Source organism: Artemia sp. Qi Xiang Cuo, chromosome 9, assembly GCF_049724085.1.
Source record: "Artemia sp. Qi Xiang Cuo chromosome 9, ASM4972408v1, whole genome shotgun sequence".
NCBI classification, from domain to species: Eukaryota; Metazoa; Arthropoda; class Branchiopoda; order Anostraca; family Artemiidae; genus Artemia; species Artemia sp. Qi Xiang Cuo.
The window spans coordinates 57,195,030-57,212,255 of NC_142802.1; the positions used below are offsets into that span (position 1 = coordinate 57,195,030).

The window sequence follows — 17,226 nt, forward strand, 5'->3', positions numbered from 1 at the left end:
TTTACAAGTTTGAGTAGTTATCTTTTTCACCCAAAACTATACTTTAAATCTTTTCGAATACCTCAACACCAAGAAATACATTTCGAAGACCATTTCAGAGCAAGTTACTTTCGTAATGTCACTTCTAAACCAATTTTCTAACTTTAAGTAATTATCTTTTTAATCCAAAACTTTACTTTACAGCTTTTTGATTACCTCAACACCAAAAAACACTTTTGGAATACCATTACAGAAAAAGTTCATTTCTTAATGTCCAATCTAAACCAAAAATCCAACTAGAAAAAGTAAACTGATACAAAAAAAACAAAAATTAAAAGATTTTTTGTTACAAATAAAACAATAAATACTTTTCAAAGACCATTTCAGAGCAAGTTACTTTCTTAGTGTCCCTCCTAAACCCTTTTTACAACTTGAAGTACTAATCTTTTTCACCCCCGACTATACTTTACAGATTTCTGGTAACCTCAACACCCAGAAATACTTTTCAAAGACCATTTCAGAGCAAGTTACTTTCTTAATGTCCATCCTAAGCCCATTTTCCAACATGAAGTACTTATCTTTCGCGTACACAACTATTCTCGTCAGCTTTTTTGATAACACAACACAAAGAAATAGATTTCAAAGAACTTTTCAGAGCTAGTTACTTTCTTAATGACACTCCTAAAAACATATTTAAAAATGAAGTAATTAACTTTTTCATCAACACAACTCCAGTACAACTATTTGGATAACTCAACACAAATAAATACATTTCAAAGACAATTACAGAGCTAGTTACTTACTTAATGACCATCCAAAAACCCTAGGCCAACTTTTAGTACATAACATTGGCACACGCATCTAAACTTTACCGATTTCTTTTTACCTCACAACCAAATAAAAAATATCAAACAACATGTAAGTGAAATGTAATAATTTATACAGAATCATACAACCCATATTCAACATGTAATACTTAACTTTGTCACAAGAAAATATCCATTATAGCTTTCTGATTACCTCAACATCAAGAAATACTTTTCAAACACCATTTCAGACCATGTCATTTTCTTAATGTCCCTCACAAACCCACTTTCCAACTAGAAGTACTTATCTTTTTCACCAACAACTATAATTTACAGCTATCTTTATACATCAAGACCATGAAATACTTTTCAAAGACCATTTCAGAGCTAGTTACTTTCTTAATGTCCCTCCAAAACCCATTTTCCAACTTGAAGTACTTATCTCTTTCACCCAACACTATAATTGGAGGCTATTTGGATACCTTATTAACATGAAACACTGTTCATTATCCCTTCCGATGCGTGCCACAATCTTTATGACCAATCCAAGCCCTTTATCCAACTAGAAGTACTTATCTTTTTATCCCAACACTATACATAACAGATAATATGTTAAAAAATATAAAAGACTATAAAAAAAATTAAACAAAAAGAGAACGGTCCTGTCTTAATGTCCCTCCTAAACCCATTTATCAACTTTAAGTACTTACCTTTTTCATCCACAACTATACTTTACAGCTTTTTGGATACTTCAACACCAAGAAATACTTTTCAAAAACCATTTCAGAGCAAGTTACTTTCTTAATGTCCCTTCTAACCCCATTTTACACCTTGAAGCACTTATTTTTTTACCGCACAACTATACTTTACAGCTTTTTGGTTACCTCAAAAGCAAGAAATACTATTCGATGCCCATTTTAAAGTAAGTCACATTTATATTATCCCTCCTAAACCATTTTTAAACATGCAGTACTTATCTTATTAACCCAAAACGATAGATTACAGCTTTTTGGTTACCTCAACACTAAGAAATACTTTTCAATGACCATTTCAGAGCTAGTTACTTTCATAATGATCCCTCCTAAACCCATTTTCCAACTTGAAGTACTTATCTTTTTCACCCACAACTAAACTTTGAAGCTTTTTGGATATCTCAACACCAAGAAATACACTTTAAAGACCATTTCAGAGCAAGTTAATTTCTTAATGTCACTTATAAACCCATTTTCCAACTTGAGGTACTTATCTTCTTCTCCCAGAAATATACATTACAGCTTTTTGGATACCTCAACACAAAGAAATACTTTTCAAAGACCATTTCAGAGAAAGTTACTTTCTTAATGTCCCTTCTAAACCCATTTTCCAACTTGAAGTTCATATCTTCTTCACCCAGAACTATACTTTAGAGCTTCTTGGATAACTCTAAACCAAGATATACTTTTCAAAGACCATTTCAGAGCAAGTTCCTTTCTTATTGTCACTTCTAAACCCATTTTAAAACTTGAAGTACTTATTTTTCTCACCCACAATTATACATTACAGCTTTTTGGATACCTCAACACCAAGAAATACTTTTCAAAAGACCATTTCAGAGCAAGTTACTTTCTTAATGTCCCTCCTAAACCCATTTTCCAACTTGAAGGACTTATCTTTTTCACCCACAACTATACTTTACAGCTTTTTGGTTACCTCAACACCTAGAAATACTTTTCAAAGACTATTTCGGAGAACGCTATTTTCTTATTATCTCGTCTACACACATTTTCCGATTTGAAGTACTTATAAATTTCATCCACAACTCTAAAGAACACGTTGATTGATACATCAGCCCACATAAATAAATTTAAACCTCCATTTCAGTGAAATTTACATTCCATATGACCACCATTCACTCATTTTCCGACATTACGTACTTATCTCTATCACTCAAAGCTATACATAGCAGCTTTTTTGTTCAAAAAAAAAAAATACCTAATATTACTTGACACTAACAGATCACGCTAAAGTCTTAATGACCATCATACACTCAATTTCCAACTTGAAGTACCTATCTTTTTCATCCACAACTATACTTTACAGCTTTTTGGATACCTCAACACCAAGAAATAGTTTTCAAAGACCATTTCAGACCAAGTTAATTTCTTAATGTCCTTACTAAACCCATTTTCCAACTTGAAGTACTTATCTTTTTCACCCACAACTATACTTTACAGCTTTTTGGATACCTCTACACCCAGAAATACTTTTCAAAGACCAATTCAGAGCAAGCTACTTTCTCACTGTCCCTCCTGCACCAATTTTCCCAAATGACGTACTTAAATTTGTCAACCAAAACTATTTATAAAAGATTTTTTTATAAAGCAACACAGAGAAATGCCTTTCAATAACCTTCTAAGAGTAGCCTCCTTATTAAAGATTTCTCCGAAACCCATTTTCCAACAAGATTTACTTTTCTTTTTCATCCAAAAAAATCCATGTCCGCCTTTTGGTGACCTCAACACCAAGTAATAGTTTTCAAAGATACTCTCTATGAAGTTTATTTTCTTAATTTACCTTCTTATCCCATTTTACAGGTTTACATAGTTATCTTTTCCACCCACAACTATACTTTACTACAGCTTTTTGGTTACCTCAAAACCTAGAAATACTATTCAAAGAAAATTTCAGTGCAAGTTACTTTCTTAATGTACCTCCTAAATCCATGTTATAAACTTAAGTAATGATCTTTTTCACCCAAAACTAACCTTTACCGCCTTATGGTTAGCTCTACAGTAAGAAATACTTTCAATTCTCGTTTCAGAGAAATTTCATTTCTTAGTGTCCCTTCGAAACACATTTTCCAATTTGAAGACAATATCTTTTTAATCCACAACTAAATGTAACAACCTTTTGGATACCTCAACACCAAAAAATACTTTTCAATGACCCTTTAAGAGGAAGTTACTTTCTTATTGTCCCTCCTAAACCCATTTTCCAACTTGAAGTACTTATCTTTTTCACCCACAATTATACTTTACAGCTTTTTGGTTACCGCAACACCAATATATACCTTTCAAAGACCATTTCAGAGCAAGTTACTTTCTTAATGACGCTTCTAAACCCATTTTCCAACTTTAAGTACTTATCTTTTTGACCCACATCGCTACCTGACAGCTTTTTGATAACCTCCTAATCAAGAAATAAATGACATAGTCCATTTCTGAACTAGTAACATTCTTAACTTCCCTCCTAAACCCATTTTCTAACATAGAGTACATGAAATTTTCACCCAAAATAATACTTTACAGCATGAATGATACCGCATCAGCCAGAACACCTGGTCAAGGAAGAAAAAAAGGCTCAGGACATAAACAATCTATAGTTCACTCCTAAATTTTTCCGTAGAAGATAGGAAAAGCTATACCATGATTGTGATTATTTTCTTTGATGATAAAAAGTATCACTTTAATTCTAAATATTCTTAAATTCAGCTCCATTCTTTCTCAAAGAGATGAAAAAATTTAAAGTTCTGTTCCAAATATTTCCCTGGAAGAAGAAAAGTTCAACTTCGATTCTGAATTTTCTCAATGATAATGAAATAAGTTATTGATCAATTCTATTTTCTCAAAATATTATAAAATTTTCCACTTCAATTCAGATTTTTCTCAGAGATGAAAAAATTTAAAATATTGTTCCAAATTTTTCTTAGAAGATAGAAAAGTTCAAGTTCTAATCTGAATTTTACCAAAGAACATAATTCAATTCTATTTTCTCCAGAGAAAATAATAGCTTCCACTTCAGTTTTAAGTTCACCAAGACAAAAAATTTAAAGTTCAGTTCTAAATTTTTCCATAGAAGATAGGAAAAGTCATACTATGATTTTAAATATTTTCCATGAAGATAAAAAGTTTCACTTTAATTCTAAATTTTCTTAAATTCAGTTCCAATTTTTCACAAAGACATGAAACAACTTAAAGTTCTGTTCCAAATTTTTCATGGAAGATAGAAAAGTTCAAGTTCTCTTCTGAATTTTACCAAAGAACGCAATTCAATTCTAATTTCACCAGAGAAAATAAAAAGCTTCCACTTCAGCTTTAAGTTCACCAAGACATAAAAAATTTTAAGTTCAGTTCTAAATTTTTCCATAGAAGATAGGAAAAGTTATACCATGATTGTGATTATTTTCTATGAAGATAAAAAGTTTCACTTTAATTCTAAATTTTCTTAAATTCAATTCCGGCTTTTCTCAGAGAGATGAAAAAATTTAAATTTCTGTTCCAAATGTTTTCCAGGAAGAAGAAAAGTTCTACTTCGATTCTGAATTTTCTTAATGAAAATGAAATAAGTTATTGATCAATTCTATTTTCATAAAATAATATAAAATTTTCCACTTCAATTCAGATTTTTCTCAAAGAGATGACAAAATTTAAAATATTGTTCCAAATTTATCATAGAAGATAGAAAAAGTTATACTTTGATTGTGATTATTCTTCATGGAGATATGGAGCTCCACTTTATTTCTAAGTTTTCTCTATTAAGTGCAAAATGTACAATTTCACTTTTAATTTTCATAGAGTGGAGAAATAAATTTAGGTCAATTCTGAGATTAACCAACGAAAATCAAAAATCTTTCATCTTAAAAAATAATTTCACAAAGCCATAAAAATTTTAATTTAAAATCAAAATTGTTCCATCTTGAAAGTACTTCAAGTTGAAAAAAGGGTTTAGGAGGGACGTTAAGAAAGTAACTTTCTCTGAAATGGTCTTTGAAAATTATTTCTTGGTGATGAGGTAACTGAAAGGCTATAAGGTTTAGTTGAGGTCTAAAAAGATAATTTACTCAAGTTTTATAATGGGTTTATGACGGGCAATAAGAAAAGAATGTATTTTGCAATGGTCTTTGAAAAGTATATAATCGGGTTGAGGTATACAAGAAGCTATAAAGTACAGTTGTGGATAAAACAGATAAGAGGTGCGAGTTGAAAAATAGGTTTAGGAGGAACATTAAGAAAGTAACTTGCTCTGAAATGGTCTTTGAAAAGTTTTTTTTGGTGTTGAGGTATCCAAAAGGCTGTAAAGTATAGATGTTGGTGAAAAAGGTAAGTACTTCAAGTTGAAAAATGGGCTTAGGAGGGACATTACGAAGGGAACTTGTTCTGAAATGATATAATAAATCCTTAAAAAAGCATTTAAAAATATGGAGGGGACTCTTTGGGGGCCCGGGGAGGGCATTTGGGGGTCTGGGGGGGGGGGGCGAGTGGCCCTTTGGGAGCCTGGGGGCCCTTTGGGGACCGGGGGCTTCCTTCGGGGTTGGGTTGGGGGGATCGGAGCCCTTTGGGTCGGGGTAGGGGGATCGGAGCCCTTTGGGGTTGTGGTAGGGGACCTCACGACACTGTTCAAATGGAACTTGTGTATTATAACGACCACACTCAAAACCTCTTCTAAAACATCTTCTAAAATCATCTTTTAAAATGTTTCTAACTGTTTCGCCGAAATAATTCCCTAAAATATCTATAACTCTTTCGCCCAAATAATCCCTAAACGTAATTTCAGCGAGTTTCTTTTGTTTTTGGTATCCCTGTGCTTTCATATTTGAAATTACTAAGAAACCCTTTCGCGCGCTAATCACTTCATTGCTAAGATCAAAACATTCACCCGGAAACAATTCTCTTGTTAGAACTCCAAAGACATTAATAGTCATTCGCTCGGAAACAATTCTCTTTACAAACAACTAATTAATTCCCCTTTCGTGAATCAATAATTCTCCTTAGAAACAACAAATTAATTCCCCTTTTGTGACAAATCCATCAATCATGACATCATCTGTCAGGTATTAATAAACATTCGCCCGGAAACAATTCTCTTTGGAAATACATCAGACATTAATTAACTTGACGTCATCTGTCAGACATTAATTAACTTCCCCGGAAACAATTTGATTAATGACTGACAGCACAGGTGTTCCATCTCCCTAGGGACCCTATGCCCATATATGGTACCCCCGCTGGAGTCAATAAGGCCTTTCTACTAACTGAAAGTACCTATATATATATATATATATATATATATATATATATATATATATATATATATATATATATATATATATATATAGCCCGCATTTTGTACGTTCCATGCATTTTGTCATGCGTCACTCTTTTGTTCGAATTGATTCAATAGTAAAGAAGCAACGTCGACGAGATGAAGAGACAGGAAAATGTATGGGAAACATATAGTTTAGGACGTATATTTGCTCATAAGGGGGGGGGGGGTAAGTGAAAGACTTTTAGAAATAGCTAAAGTGTATGTTTTAGGATTTTTTAAAAGTTGTTTTAGAATTTTATAATATTTTCTTTTGATTGGGCCCAACTGTGGACTAGTACCTATTGTTGAATGAAGCGATTTCATTTGAGGATTTAGTGAAGATAGTTATGCTGTTTTGTCTTCAGGCTAAAGAATTTGAGACATTTTTACTCAGCAGTAGTTTATTGTCAATTTTGTAAGGCCAAAACTTGAAAACTACGTTTTAATTTTTATAAAAGTTAATCTAGGATTTTGCCGGCCAATATGCGGGTTAATTATAATAGTAATTGACAAACAAGGAAGTAATTGGCAAATATCAGGCACTAACCCTTAGACCCCGACGCCGCGCCAATAAGGAAAGGCCGGCGGTGCTGGGAGAAAAATAGCTGCGATGGACATTTTCTAAGTTCCCCACATGTGTTCAATGTTACCATTTTCAAATTTTTCACCTGTAACTTTGATTTTTTGGCGGTGGTGGTTTTTTTTGGCGGCCTTTCTTGCATCCGGGGCAAGATCTTGATTAGCGCCCTTCCCCCCTTTCTCCCCAAAATTTCCAGGCCAAATTTTAACCAAATTTTATTTTTTAGCCAAATTTTCCTTGGTGGTTGTATTATCTACACCCTACCGCTCTATTTGTTGATTCATTAACGCATTGCAAAACCAGTGTTTTGTTAGTTTCTTTCAGCTTAGCGTGAGGTAAGACAAAGAGAAGTGACATAATGGATAGAAAATATAGTTTAAACTATATATTTGCACATTAGGGGGTGTTGGGTTAAAATATTGGGCGGAGTGAAGTTGGAAAAAAATTATTACTACATAATATATCGAATGATGGTACCAAACGCATTAGGCATGAAGACCCGCTATACTTTACCTGGGCTTATTTTGGTCTTACTAAAGATTCTGGAGAAGAACCCTAGAAGAATACAAGATGCAAAACCCTGCCAAAAATTCACTTCAAAAGGTGTTTCCGATGCTCCTCTGAGATGAGCTGGCAAAAGATGACAATGGTACAACGTTCAAAATGGGCTCACATCATGCTTTGAAAGAAAGCATTGCATTGAAAAATTCTCCGTAGGCGATCAAATGTGGGAATCCGTGATGCAGTTGCTGATTCGGTTGTAACTTTCTTTAAAAAAACGTGGTTTGTCACTGTTGGTACTATACCATGTAAGTGAACAAAACTAGACAAGGCTCCCAAAAAATCAGTAGCTGAATCAAGCGACAGAGAAGATTAAGATCTTGAGGATTCAGTGATGAGTGAAGGGAAATCTGGCAAGATTTCCCTGATGAGCAGTCCCAGGGAATGATGAACAGTCTGAAGACTGCTCATCAGACAACTTGCCAGAAAAAAGCGTAATGATTCCAGCGATCTTAATTGGGATAGAGGCCCAATAGTGAACATAAGGATAATGACAATTCTACCTGTAAGAAGGCCTCAAGTCTCCCAGTCAAACTGTCTGACTTTCAAGATGAGAGGGTGGTGAGGTTCAAACTTTTGGAATGTATGAGCAATGCTGAATTCAGTTACAACTGGCCCAAGAAAGAGGATGTCAATGTTATTGAAGAAAGATATGTTTTTACTGGATCACTCATTTGAAAAGGGCCTAACTTAGAATAATACACAGTACTTTTTTCTTAAAAGTAGCCAGTTTTCTTAATAGGAACGAGTTTTTTTGTATCTAAAGTAACATGTTTTTTTTTTTCTAAATAGCAACACTATTATAAAAAATATGTTTTTGCTGGATCGCTCATTTTAAAAGGAAATGGCCCTTTTCAAATTACAGGGCACTGTAAAGTTATAAAGTCATACAAAAATTTACAAAGAATGAATAGTTTTACCCTCCGTTTTTTCCTGGATCTTAGTCTATTTTATATGCTTTTTCTTATTTTTTTTTTCAATAAACCGTAAATACCATGAAACTTGTCAGGGCATGTTACAGTTTAGTTCTTCCCGACAATTTGAAGTTTGTTTGAAAATTTGTAGTGTTTTTTTGTTGTTGTTTTTTTCGAGTGGGCCTAACCTAGAGTAAAACAGAGTAAATTTTCTTAAAGTAACAAGTTTTTCTTAAAAGTAATAAGTTTTCTAAATACTAGCAATTGTTTTTTATTATCAGACGTTAACTGTATCACGGGACAATGAGTAGGGGTAACCAGCCCACGCTGCGACACCAAAATTCAAAAGTCATTGCTTCACCATTAACTGACCTTTTCTTAATTTCTTAGCTCAACATAATTGGCATACACTTTTGTTCTTCAGAATGAGAAGTTTGTTGTCAGTGAATCAGCTGTTTTAAAATAAAAACAACATTTTTGGACGTGTCCCAACCTTCTCTAAATTAGACTTTGCTGAATTATAAACATCAGCAAATAAATGACTTATGATTGTTATATAGTAATAAGGAATCTGGAGAAGGTCCTGAAAGAAATGACAAAATTATTCATTGTCCCAAGGTGAGCTGCCTCAACGTGGACCTATGGTGATGCCTCTAATCTCTTACAAATTACCAGTCTCAGCAAAGGAAAACAAACAAGTTGAATGTTACAAAATATTAGTAAGTTTATAGATAATAAAAATTGATTAAGAAACTACTGAAATGAATGACCTCAGAAAAGATATTACACTTCTGGAAAACCGAACTTTCAGGTTAAAGAAACAAACTTTTAGTACATTAGGAGAATGAAGTTGGCAGTGGTTGAAAAAATGGTGTCTGCAAATAAGATATAGAACTGCTAGTTAGATAGTGTTGCCACTGCCAACCCAACTCTGACTAATTTCCCAAAACTGAAATTGTCCCAAAGTGGGCATGTCCCAATATGGGCTGGCTTCCCCTGTATATAATCATTAATCTATTAAAGTTAATCCAGATATTAAGATTAATCCAGCTTAAAATTATGCAGTTGTTCTCAGGTCAAATGCCAAACGAGAACTGAATATTTCTTTAAGCAGGCCATTCTTCGTGCGTAAATATAGCTTTCATTTTTATTTTTCAGGGAATTTGGCATTTTTCACCGCAATCCCTATATTTGTACTTCTTGCAGAGGAACTTAGAATCATAAAAATCCTGCAATTTTTAGTATTTATGGTTGTTCATCAAATCAAGAGGCTACTGATCATGCTCCTTGGCGCCACGATAACTGGCACGATTTATATCTTCCTACGAGGATTTTTTTTTACGAAGACACATCTTTCGATTGGCCGCTATAAATAAGTAAGTTATTGTGTTGCTTATATTAGTAATTTATCTAATTTTCTCCCCCGTGTCAGCTGCAAAACCCAAGCCATAGGGCAAAAAGGTGCCCTTCCATTCCACTTTTCATTGACTGACCCCTGTGATTATCCCAAATAGTATAATGAGTGTTATTTTTTTCTTGGAATTTTCTAAGAAGTGTCAAGTTTACATTTATTCATGTAGAAAACAAAAATGTGATGCGAAAAAAGTAAATGGAAATTGACTTTGAATATTTTGATCCTCATTTTCAACAGTGGTCTCCCTTTTGTTTTTTTCTTGATCTCGACTCACTGCATTTACTTTTTTAGGCATTGAGGTTGCTTTTAGTGAAAGAAGGTTTCTAATATTTCCAAAGTCTCTCTAGTAAAACATAGACCTACTTTTAATTTCTTTTTGCCGTATTGGCGGTTTCTATTGTGACCTGAGCCTTCGAACATCTGTGATTTGCTCCATAGTAGCATAGCGCTGTCACTTTATTTTCATAGTTTATGTTGGCTTTCTTTATCAGATCTTTCGATACGTTTGTCTGGTCACTGCAGGATTCAATAGCTATTTCCACCGATTTACCATTAAGGTCGCCACATACTTTGTGTGATTCGGCAAATCCGCAACTTTTCTCATTTTCGAGGCTTCTAACCCATGCGATTCTCTTATATCTCTGACTCTTTTTTCGATTATCTGGGGATCGATCATTGTAATAGCGATCGTTTCTTGTATTACCCTGTTTTCCTTTGAGCTCATCGTCCCTTGTTTTGTATCTTGATGTTTACTCGCGCTGCGGCAATGTGAGGCATAATGTTCGCGTTTATTACAGTTAAAACAGGTAATATCCTAATGTTCCTGTTTTTGGCCGTATTTCCTAAAGTCTCTATTTGGGCAGTTTGGCGCGCCGCCTTCAAAGAAACTTCAGCATGCCGACGCCGCCGCCGCAAATTTTAAGCGCCGAATCATTTTTTGAGATTATTGAGAGGCAAATAATATGCAAAATCAATTATCTAACGGTACGCGCAAAAATTTTAGTTCCTCTCAAAATGTTTTTGAATCTACTCGTCAACTATGGACTTTATATTATAATTCACTTGTTACTGTCCTCTTTGCTACAATGTAATATTTTCTAATTTAAAGTAGTTTCGACTAGCTATGACATTTCTCGAATACCCCATTTATAAATGTTTTACCATATGCAAAAACCCATCTATTCTACAAAGGCCTGAAAGCAAGGTGGAAAAATTTTATAAGCATACATGTGTCCATGTCTCACACTAAGCTGAAAGAAACTAACGAAGAAACCGGTTTGTTCTCGAGTTTTACACAGCGTAACCTTGAGTGAGTGCCGTATAATATACAAGTACCAAAATTCCTTCCCCCAATGGGAAATAGGAACAAAACTCGAACTTTCCCCAATCCAATTCACGGTATCTTTGGTATATCGGCGAAACGCTGCCGCCGGCATAATTGTTTCCGCCGCCGCTGAATTTTATTTTGGTATGGCTTCGGGGTCAAATTCCGCGTAGTGGCTCGGCAACCCTGCAAAGGCAGTTTTTGCCTTCTGATTGAGCTTGGCTTTTATTTTATTCACCCATTGTTCCTCCGGTCGTCCGTTTAATTCCGCACTTTTTAAAAATTGGAAATAAGTAAGTATATATCTTCGTTTTCTCATCGGTACGAGGTTTGTGGCGTGCAATAGATTCATTATATATAATTGTTGTTGCGTCCGGGAATTTCTCCCTGTAATCATTTCCATCAACTGTTTTCTATCCTCTCTATCTCCCTCCTCCTTTCGTTCCCTGGCTATTCTTTCAGCCTCCTTATTACTTTCCCTTGCTATTCTTTCTTTCTTTCTGTTCTATCTTCCATTTCTTTCTGTTCTCTTTTCATAATTGTAAAATTTTACTTATTCTGAGTAGGCTACGCCCATTCAGACTTTAGTTCGTAATATTTTACGTGATTCCACCTTTTTCTGGCAATTATTTATACAGCCTACTGCTGTAAGCTAATTAATTCGTATCTTCGGTAAACGTGGATTCTTTTAGCTATCTCCTGATAGCTTTGCTTAATTGGCTGCCATCACTGTTCTAAATATACCCGGCCTGGGTTTGGGGGAAAATAATCCTACACGGTTGGAGAAAATAACTCACTTAATCTCTAAAAGGTCAACTCCAACAAAATATGTATCTGCAAACTATCAGCGAACTAACTCAAAAATTACTATACTTATACCAAGAAACCTGGTGTATAAGTGGGCCCTTAATTGACCCTGGCCAAACCGGTTACTGAGGGCTTCGAAATCACCAATTTTTGAATACAATTATTCACCAGTGGCCAAGCCCAGACAGACAGAAATAAATTTTATCCCATTGTTTTAATCGTTGGAATTACTATCATATTTAAAATATTTATTAGAGTGAAAGAGCGATGGATACAATTGAATCTTCTGAAGGTTATGCTCTTATAAGCTTAATTAACCCCCAAATTACCTCACAGTCATCCCGGGTGGATGTCAACAGTGAGTAACTTCTATAGTTAATATAAAGTTAGAGCGGCTTAAAAACCCCGAATCAAGGCCATATTCTCAGGGGGGGGGGGGTTACTAGGTTTGAAGCTCCCAACAACGGTCACACCAGAAAATAATCGGTTTTACTGTCTATTTCGAATCGAGAAAATAGGTCTCTGATATGGACTAAAAATAACCCAAGTCGCAAATCAAATACTCATTGTAATGGCGATGCGTAGAACGAAACCTCCGTCTGTCAATTAAAAGATTTCATATTAATGTCAATTTTCTTTTCTTTGCAGGTTAATCTTTGGAGCTATAGAAGACGTTTCGATCTCAATTTTTTTTCATTTTTTATAGAACAAAATTCGTTCCTGAATATACATCTTTCTGTTTAAGCTATGTATTCTTACACCTCTTTATATTATAATCATGACGTGGTAACCGGTGTCATCAGAGCTAACGTTATAATCTAGCGTTTTTCTATTTATGTCATAGTTCTAATAAAGCTATGACGACATTCATTATCTAGTACATTAAAATGCAGTTCTCTGTAAAAATATTGATTTTGTTTTAAATGTTATTTTTAATTACAAAAGCACGTAGAGGTGACAAATTTCTGATGTTACAATAACACTACTACAGTGTTATAGAAAAATGAAGTTTTTCGTAAAAAAATTATTATATTAAAAAAAAATACAAATGGTTTTTAACCCCATCAATTTCCTCTAAAATGAGCCATTAAACAGCTCTCTACGATGTTCCAGTGCCAAGCTATCTGAGGTGAAAAACGAAAAAAAGAGGCCGTAAATGCAGAATATCGTGGTTGTAGCCCCCTTTCTTGATTTTCAAGCCAATATATTTCCCTTGTTGTTCAAAGAACGGTAAGTTTCCTATAGGAGCTTCGGACTAGGCGATTCTAATAGTGTACTTCTTGTTTTGATCTGACTCTATTTTTAGGAGTTATGGGCTATTATATTTCTTAGTATTGGACGTGATCGTCTCTTACTAGATTGCTTGCTACCGCTTCATCGTTCGTTAATATATATTATCCATTTTAATACTATTTGAGAGCATTGTTCAATATTTCGTGGTTTACTTAAGAAAAAAGGGCTTCAAACATGACTATTTCTGATTTAGCTAAAAAGACAGGTTTTTAAAAATGAAAGTAAGAAGCAACAATAAAACATAAAACGAACAGAAATTATTACGTTTATGAGTGGGGTTGCCACCTCCTCAATGCGTCACTCTTTACACTAAAATTTAACTATCCGTTCCATATATTTAAGAATGACTTCTGAAACACTAAGCAATAAAAAGCTTGTTTTAATAGTTCTGAAAAAAACCTTACTGTAAAGAGTGAGGTATTGAGGAGGGGGCAACCCCCTGATATACATAATAATTTTTGCTCGTTTCAAGATTTAATGTTTCTCTCTACTTTCAGTTGAAAAAAATGTCGTTTTTATTTATTTAATTTCTGATCGTTTCTTAAATAATATTGGGAAATCTAGCTCCTCTTCCATGGAAAATTTTCTTCCCCCACAAAATAATTCTTCCATGGAAAGATCCTACCAGGAACCCAACCACCCCCCCCCCACGAAAAATACCTGTATAATTTCCAACAGAAATACTGTATGTAAACAATGTGCAAAGTTCATAGCTTGGAGCCCTTTCCCCAGGGGGCTGCGGGGGCCAAGTCATCCTCAAAACATGTTTCTTAGATCTTTCGTCTGTACTGAACAAAATAGCTATCTGAAAATTTTGATTAGATCACTAAAGGGAAAAAGGGGAGAAGGGGGGTTAGCTGCCATCTAATAGTTTTTTTTACTTAAAAATGACACTAGAACTTTTGATTTTTGATCAAGTGAGCCCTCTCACGATCTTCTAGGATCACTGGTTCGATACGATCATCCCTGGGAAAACCAAATAAACACTCATCCGTGATCTTGCTTGGTAAATGCTAAGTCCCCATTTTCCTACATAGGGGCTTGAAGCCTCTACAGTAGGGTTATCAGATGCTAAATCTGAGGGTGCGACTTTTATTAAGACCATTTGATGTTTTGGGGGTGTTTCCCCCATTTTCAAAAATTGGAAAAATATTTTCAGACTCGTAACTTTAGACGGGTAACATTAAAATAGATAAATTTTATATATTATGAATAAGGGTAAAAATTTGATTCTTTCAATGTATCCATTGTTATCAAGACTGTGTTTTAGAGTTTCGGTTACTATTGAGCTGCATTGCTCCTTATTTACAGTTTGTTACCACGAACCGTTTGAAACTGGATTCCACAGCATTGTTAGTTGAATCATACCTCTGCCATTTCTATCTACATCCTTGGATCCCCCCCCAAACATTAAAGTTGAGTTTCTAGATGAAGTATCTATTGACAAATTTGGATGTTCAGGCCATAGAGTAGAATCTGAAGTTTCCATGGATGTTTTGTTATTATTCGATGATTTATCTTTAACTCTTGAAGGGACAGAAACGGATGAATGGACAAAAAAAAACATCAGACGTAATAATAAAATATTTTCAATAATTTACACAAGATACTGAAGCTCGGACAAAAAGAACACTAGAAAATTGAAAAAGGGAAAAGAAAAAAAAATAGTGGAACAGCAGGCTCAGACAGATTTAATTGCGATAAGAAAAGCATTGCAAAGATAAATACCGCTAATAGGTTCTTTATTTAGCCTAAATTTATCATTGTCCGAATAATTGTAAGATAAAAAGAAGAAAAGATAAATAAAAGAACAAAAAGCTTGAATTTGCAAAAAAAAATACACTTTCAAAGGGTACACGAAATTAGTAATTAGTACTAATTACTAATTTTCGGTAATTAGTTCATGAATAATAATTTGTTTTAGAGAATAAAAGTCCAGTCAGTAGATAAGAAACGTGATTGTTTAGACCCTTAATTCGTTGCTCTAAATTTACATTTTTCCCTTCTCGTTTAGTTTTTCAGCTTTCGAAATAACAATTTTAGATATTACAATAATAAAGACAGTTAGAACTTAATTATGTAAAAAAAAAAAAAAAAAAATAATCACCTGGTGTTAGATTTCGGAACTGAATCAAGGATAAATTTACTTGAAGCACCGTTTCTCTTTTCTATCCAACCGACAAACACCTTCAAGATTAAAAGTAGAGTATAATTGAATAAATGCAGACATTATTGCTTTATATATACTCAGAGCCGTTCCTAGGGAAAACAACCGAGGCAGTTGCCTTGAGCGCTGTGACAACGGGGGAGGGAGAGGGGTCATGCTGGGGAGTTGCCCTCTTTTTCACTTTGATTCGGCTTTTTTGCTGATATTTGAATCGGGAAGGGGGGTACAATGATTAATTTTGCCCGGATACCACCATATATAGCTCACCACTTTATCCGTTTTATGAGTCATTCATCAATTTTAGATTGGATTTCTTCAAATTTTTGTATAATTTTATACCTGACTTTCCTCTTTATTATTAAAGCCCCGATAGGGCTTATCGGGACTTGTTATTAAAGTTTCGATATATTGTAAAAAAAAAGGTTCTTCAGAGAAACAAAAGTTTTCAAACGCACAAACTGAATGAAAGTTTCTGAAAAAAGTTTCCAAACGCACAAACTGAATACCTTACTTTTATTTTAGTAGTATTTGTCGAAAAATTAATATTATATAATTAAAAAAAAAACTTTTCGTAAGGAGTTCGGACCAGCACTTTAAGTAAAGCCCATTTTCAGCCTATTGCATAATCATAGCATATCCTTTCGAAATCATGATAATAATTTGTGGATTTGTATCTAATTAAAAACATATAATAAAACAAATAAAAATGCTAAGTTTGAAGCTTTAAGTTGCAGCTTGGAGGAGAATAATATTTGTAAAACCTTCTTCTAGTGACAATTTGAAAATGTTTGTAGTAGACTAAAAACCTGTTTTACAAACACTCACGTACGAACACCAGTAAATATAACCTTTTCTATTTTAAGAATATTTGAGATGTACCTTCATTGGCACAAAATTGGAAACCACTTCTTGTTTGTCAAGCGCAAGTTAACTCCCGAGATTCAAACAAAGGATAGTAAACTACCTTAACTAGCTTAACTACTTTAACATAAGAATGAGTTAACACAGCTGCTTCAGCATCAGAGATGTTCTGAGATCAAGCTGTTCTGATGCAATAGGGACAAGGAGATGGTTTAAAACAGCGCTGCTTGGTACCGAGTAATGTTAGGTCTTGGCCATTTAAAGCCCGAAGACTAAAAATACTTTCTACTTTTTTCGCTTTCCTGTAAAATTGACGGCTTCTCACTTAACGGCTTTTGAATTACCGAGCTGAACTTCACAGTGAATAGCTACCCCGGAACCCCAGATCTAAATGTTAAAATATATTCCCATTGTGAAGGTTCCCATAAAAAACAAACTGCCAACATTGAATTAAGTA

At 34.1% G+C, this 17,226-nt stretch overlaps 1 protein-coding gene across 3 annotated transcripts in view; it reads left to right on the forward strand.

Annotated features, from left to right (window-relative positions):
* The window catches only part of LOC148948857 (uncharacterized), a 56,635-nt gene extending 43,403 nt beyond the window's left edge, over nt 1-13,232 (forward strand). Inside the window, exons 4-5 of one of the 3 annotated variants that reach the window (XM_089094755.1) lie at nt 10,062-10,279; nt 13,097-13,212. In XM_089094755.1, coding sequence (XP_088950881.1) covers nt 10,062-10,279 — 218 coding nt within the window. In that variant the 3' untranslated portion in view covers nt 13,097-13,212. Of the gene's footprint in view, nt 1-10,061; nt 11,221-13,096 lie in introns of those variants that run through there. The other 2 variants (XM_089094761.1, XM_089094758.1) reach the window with 2 other exon arrangements.
* Nucleotides 13,233-17,226: the final 3,994 nt, after the last annotated feature.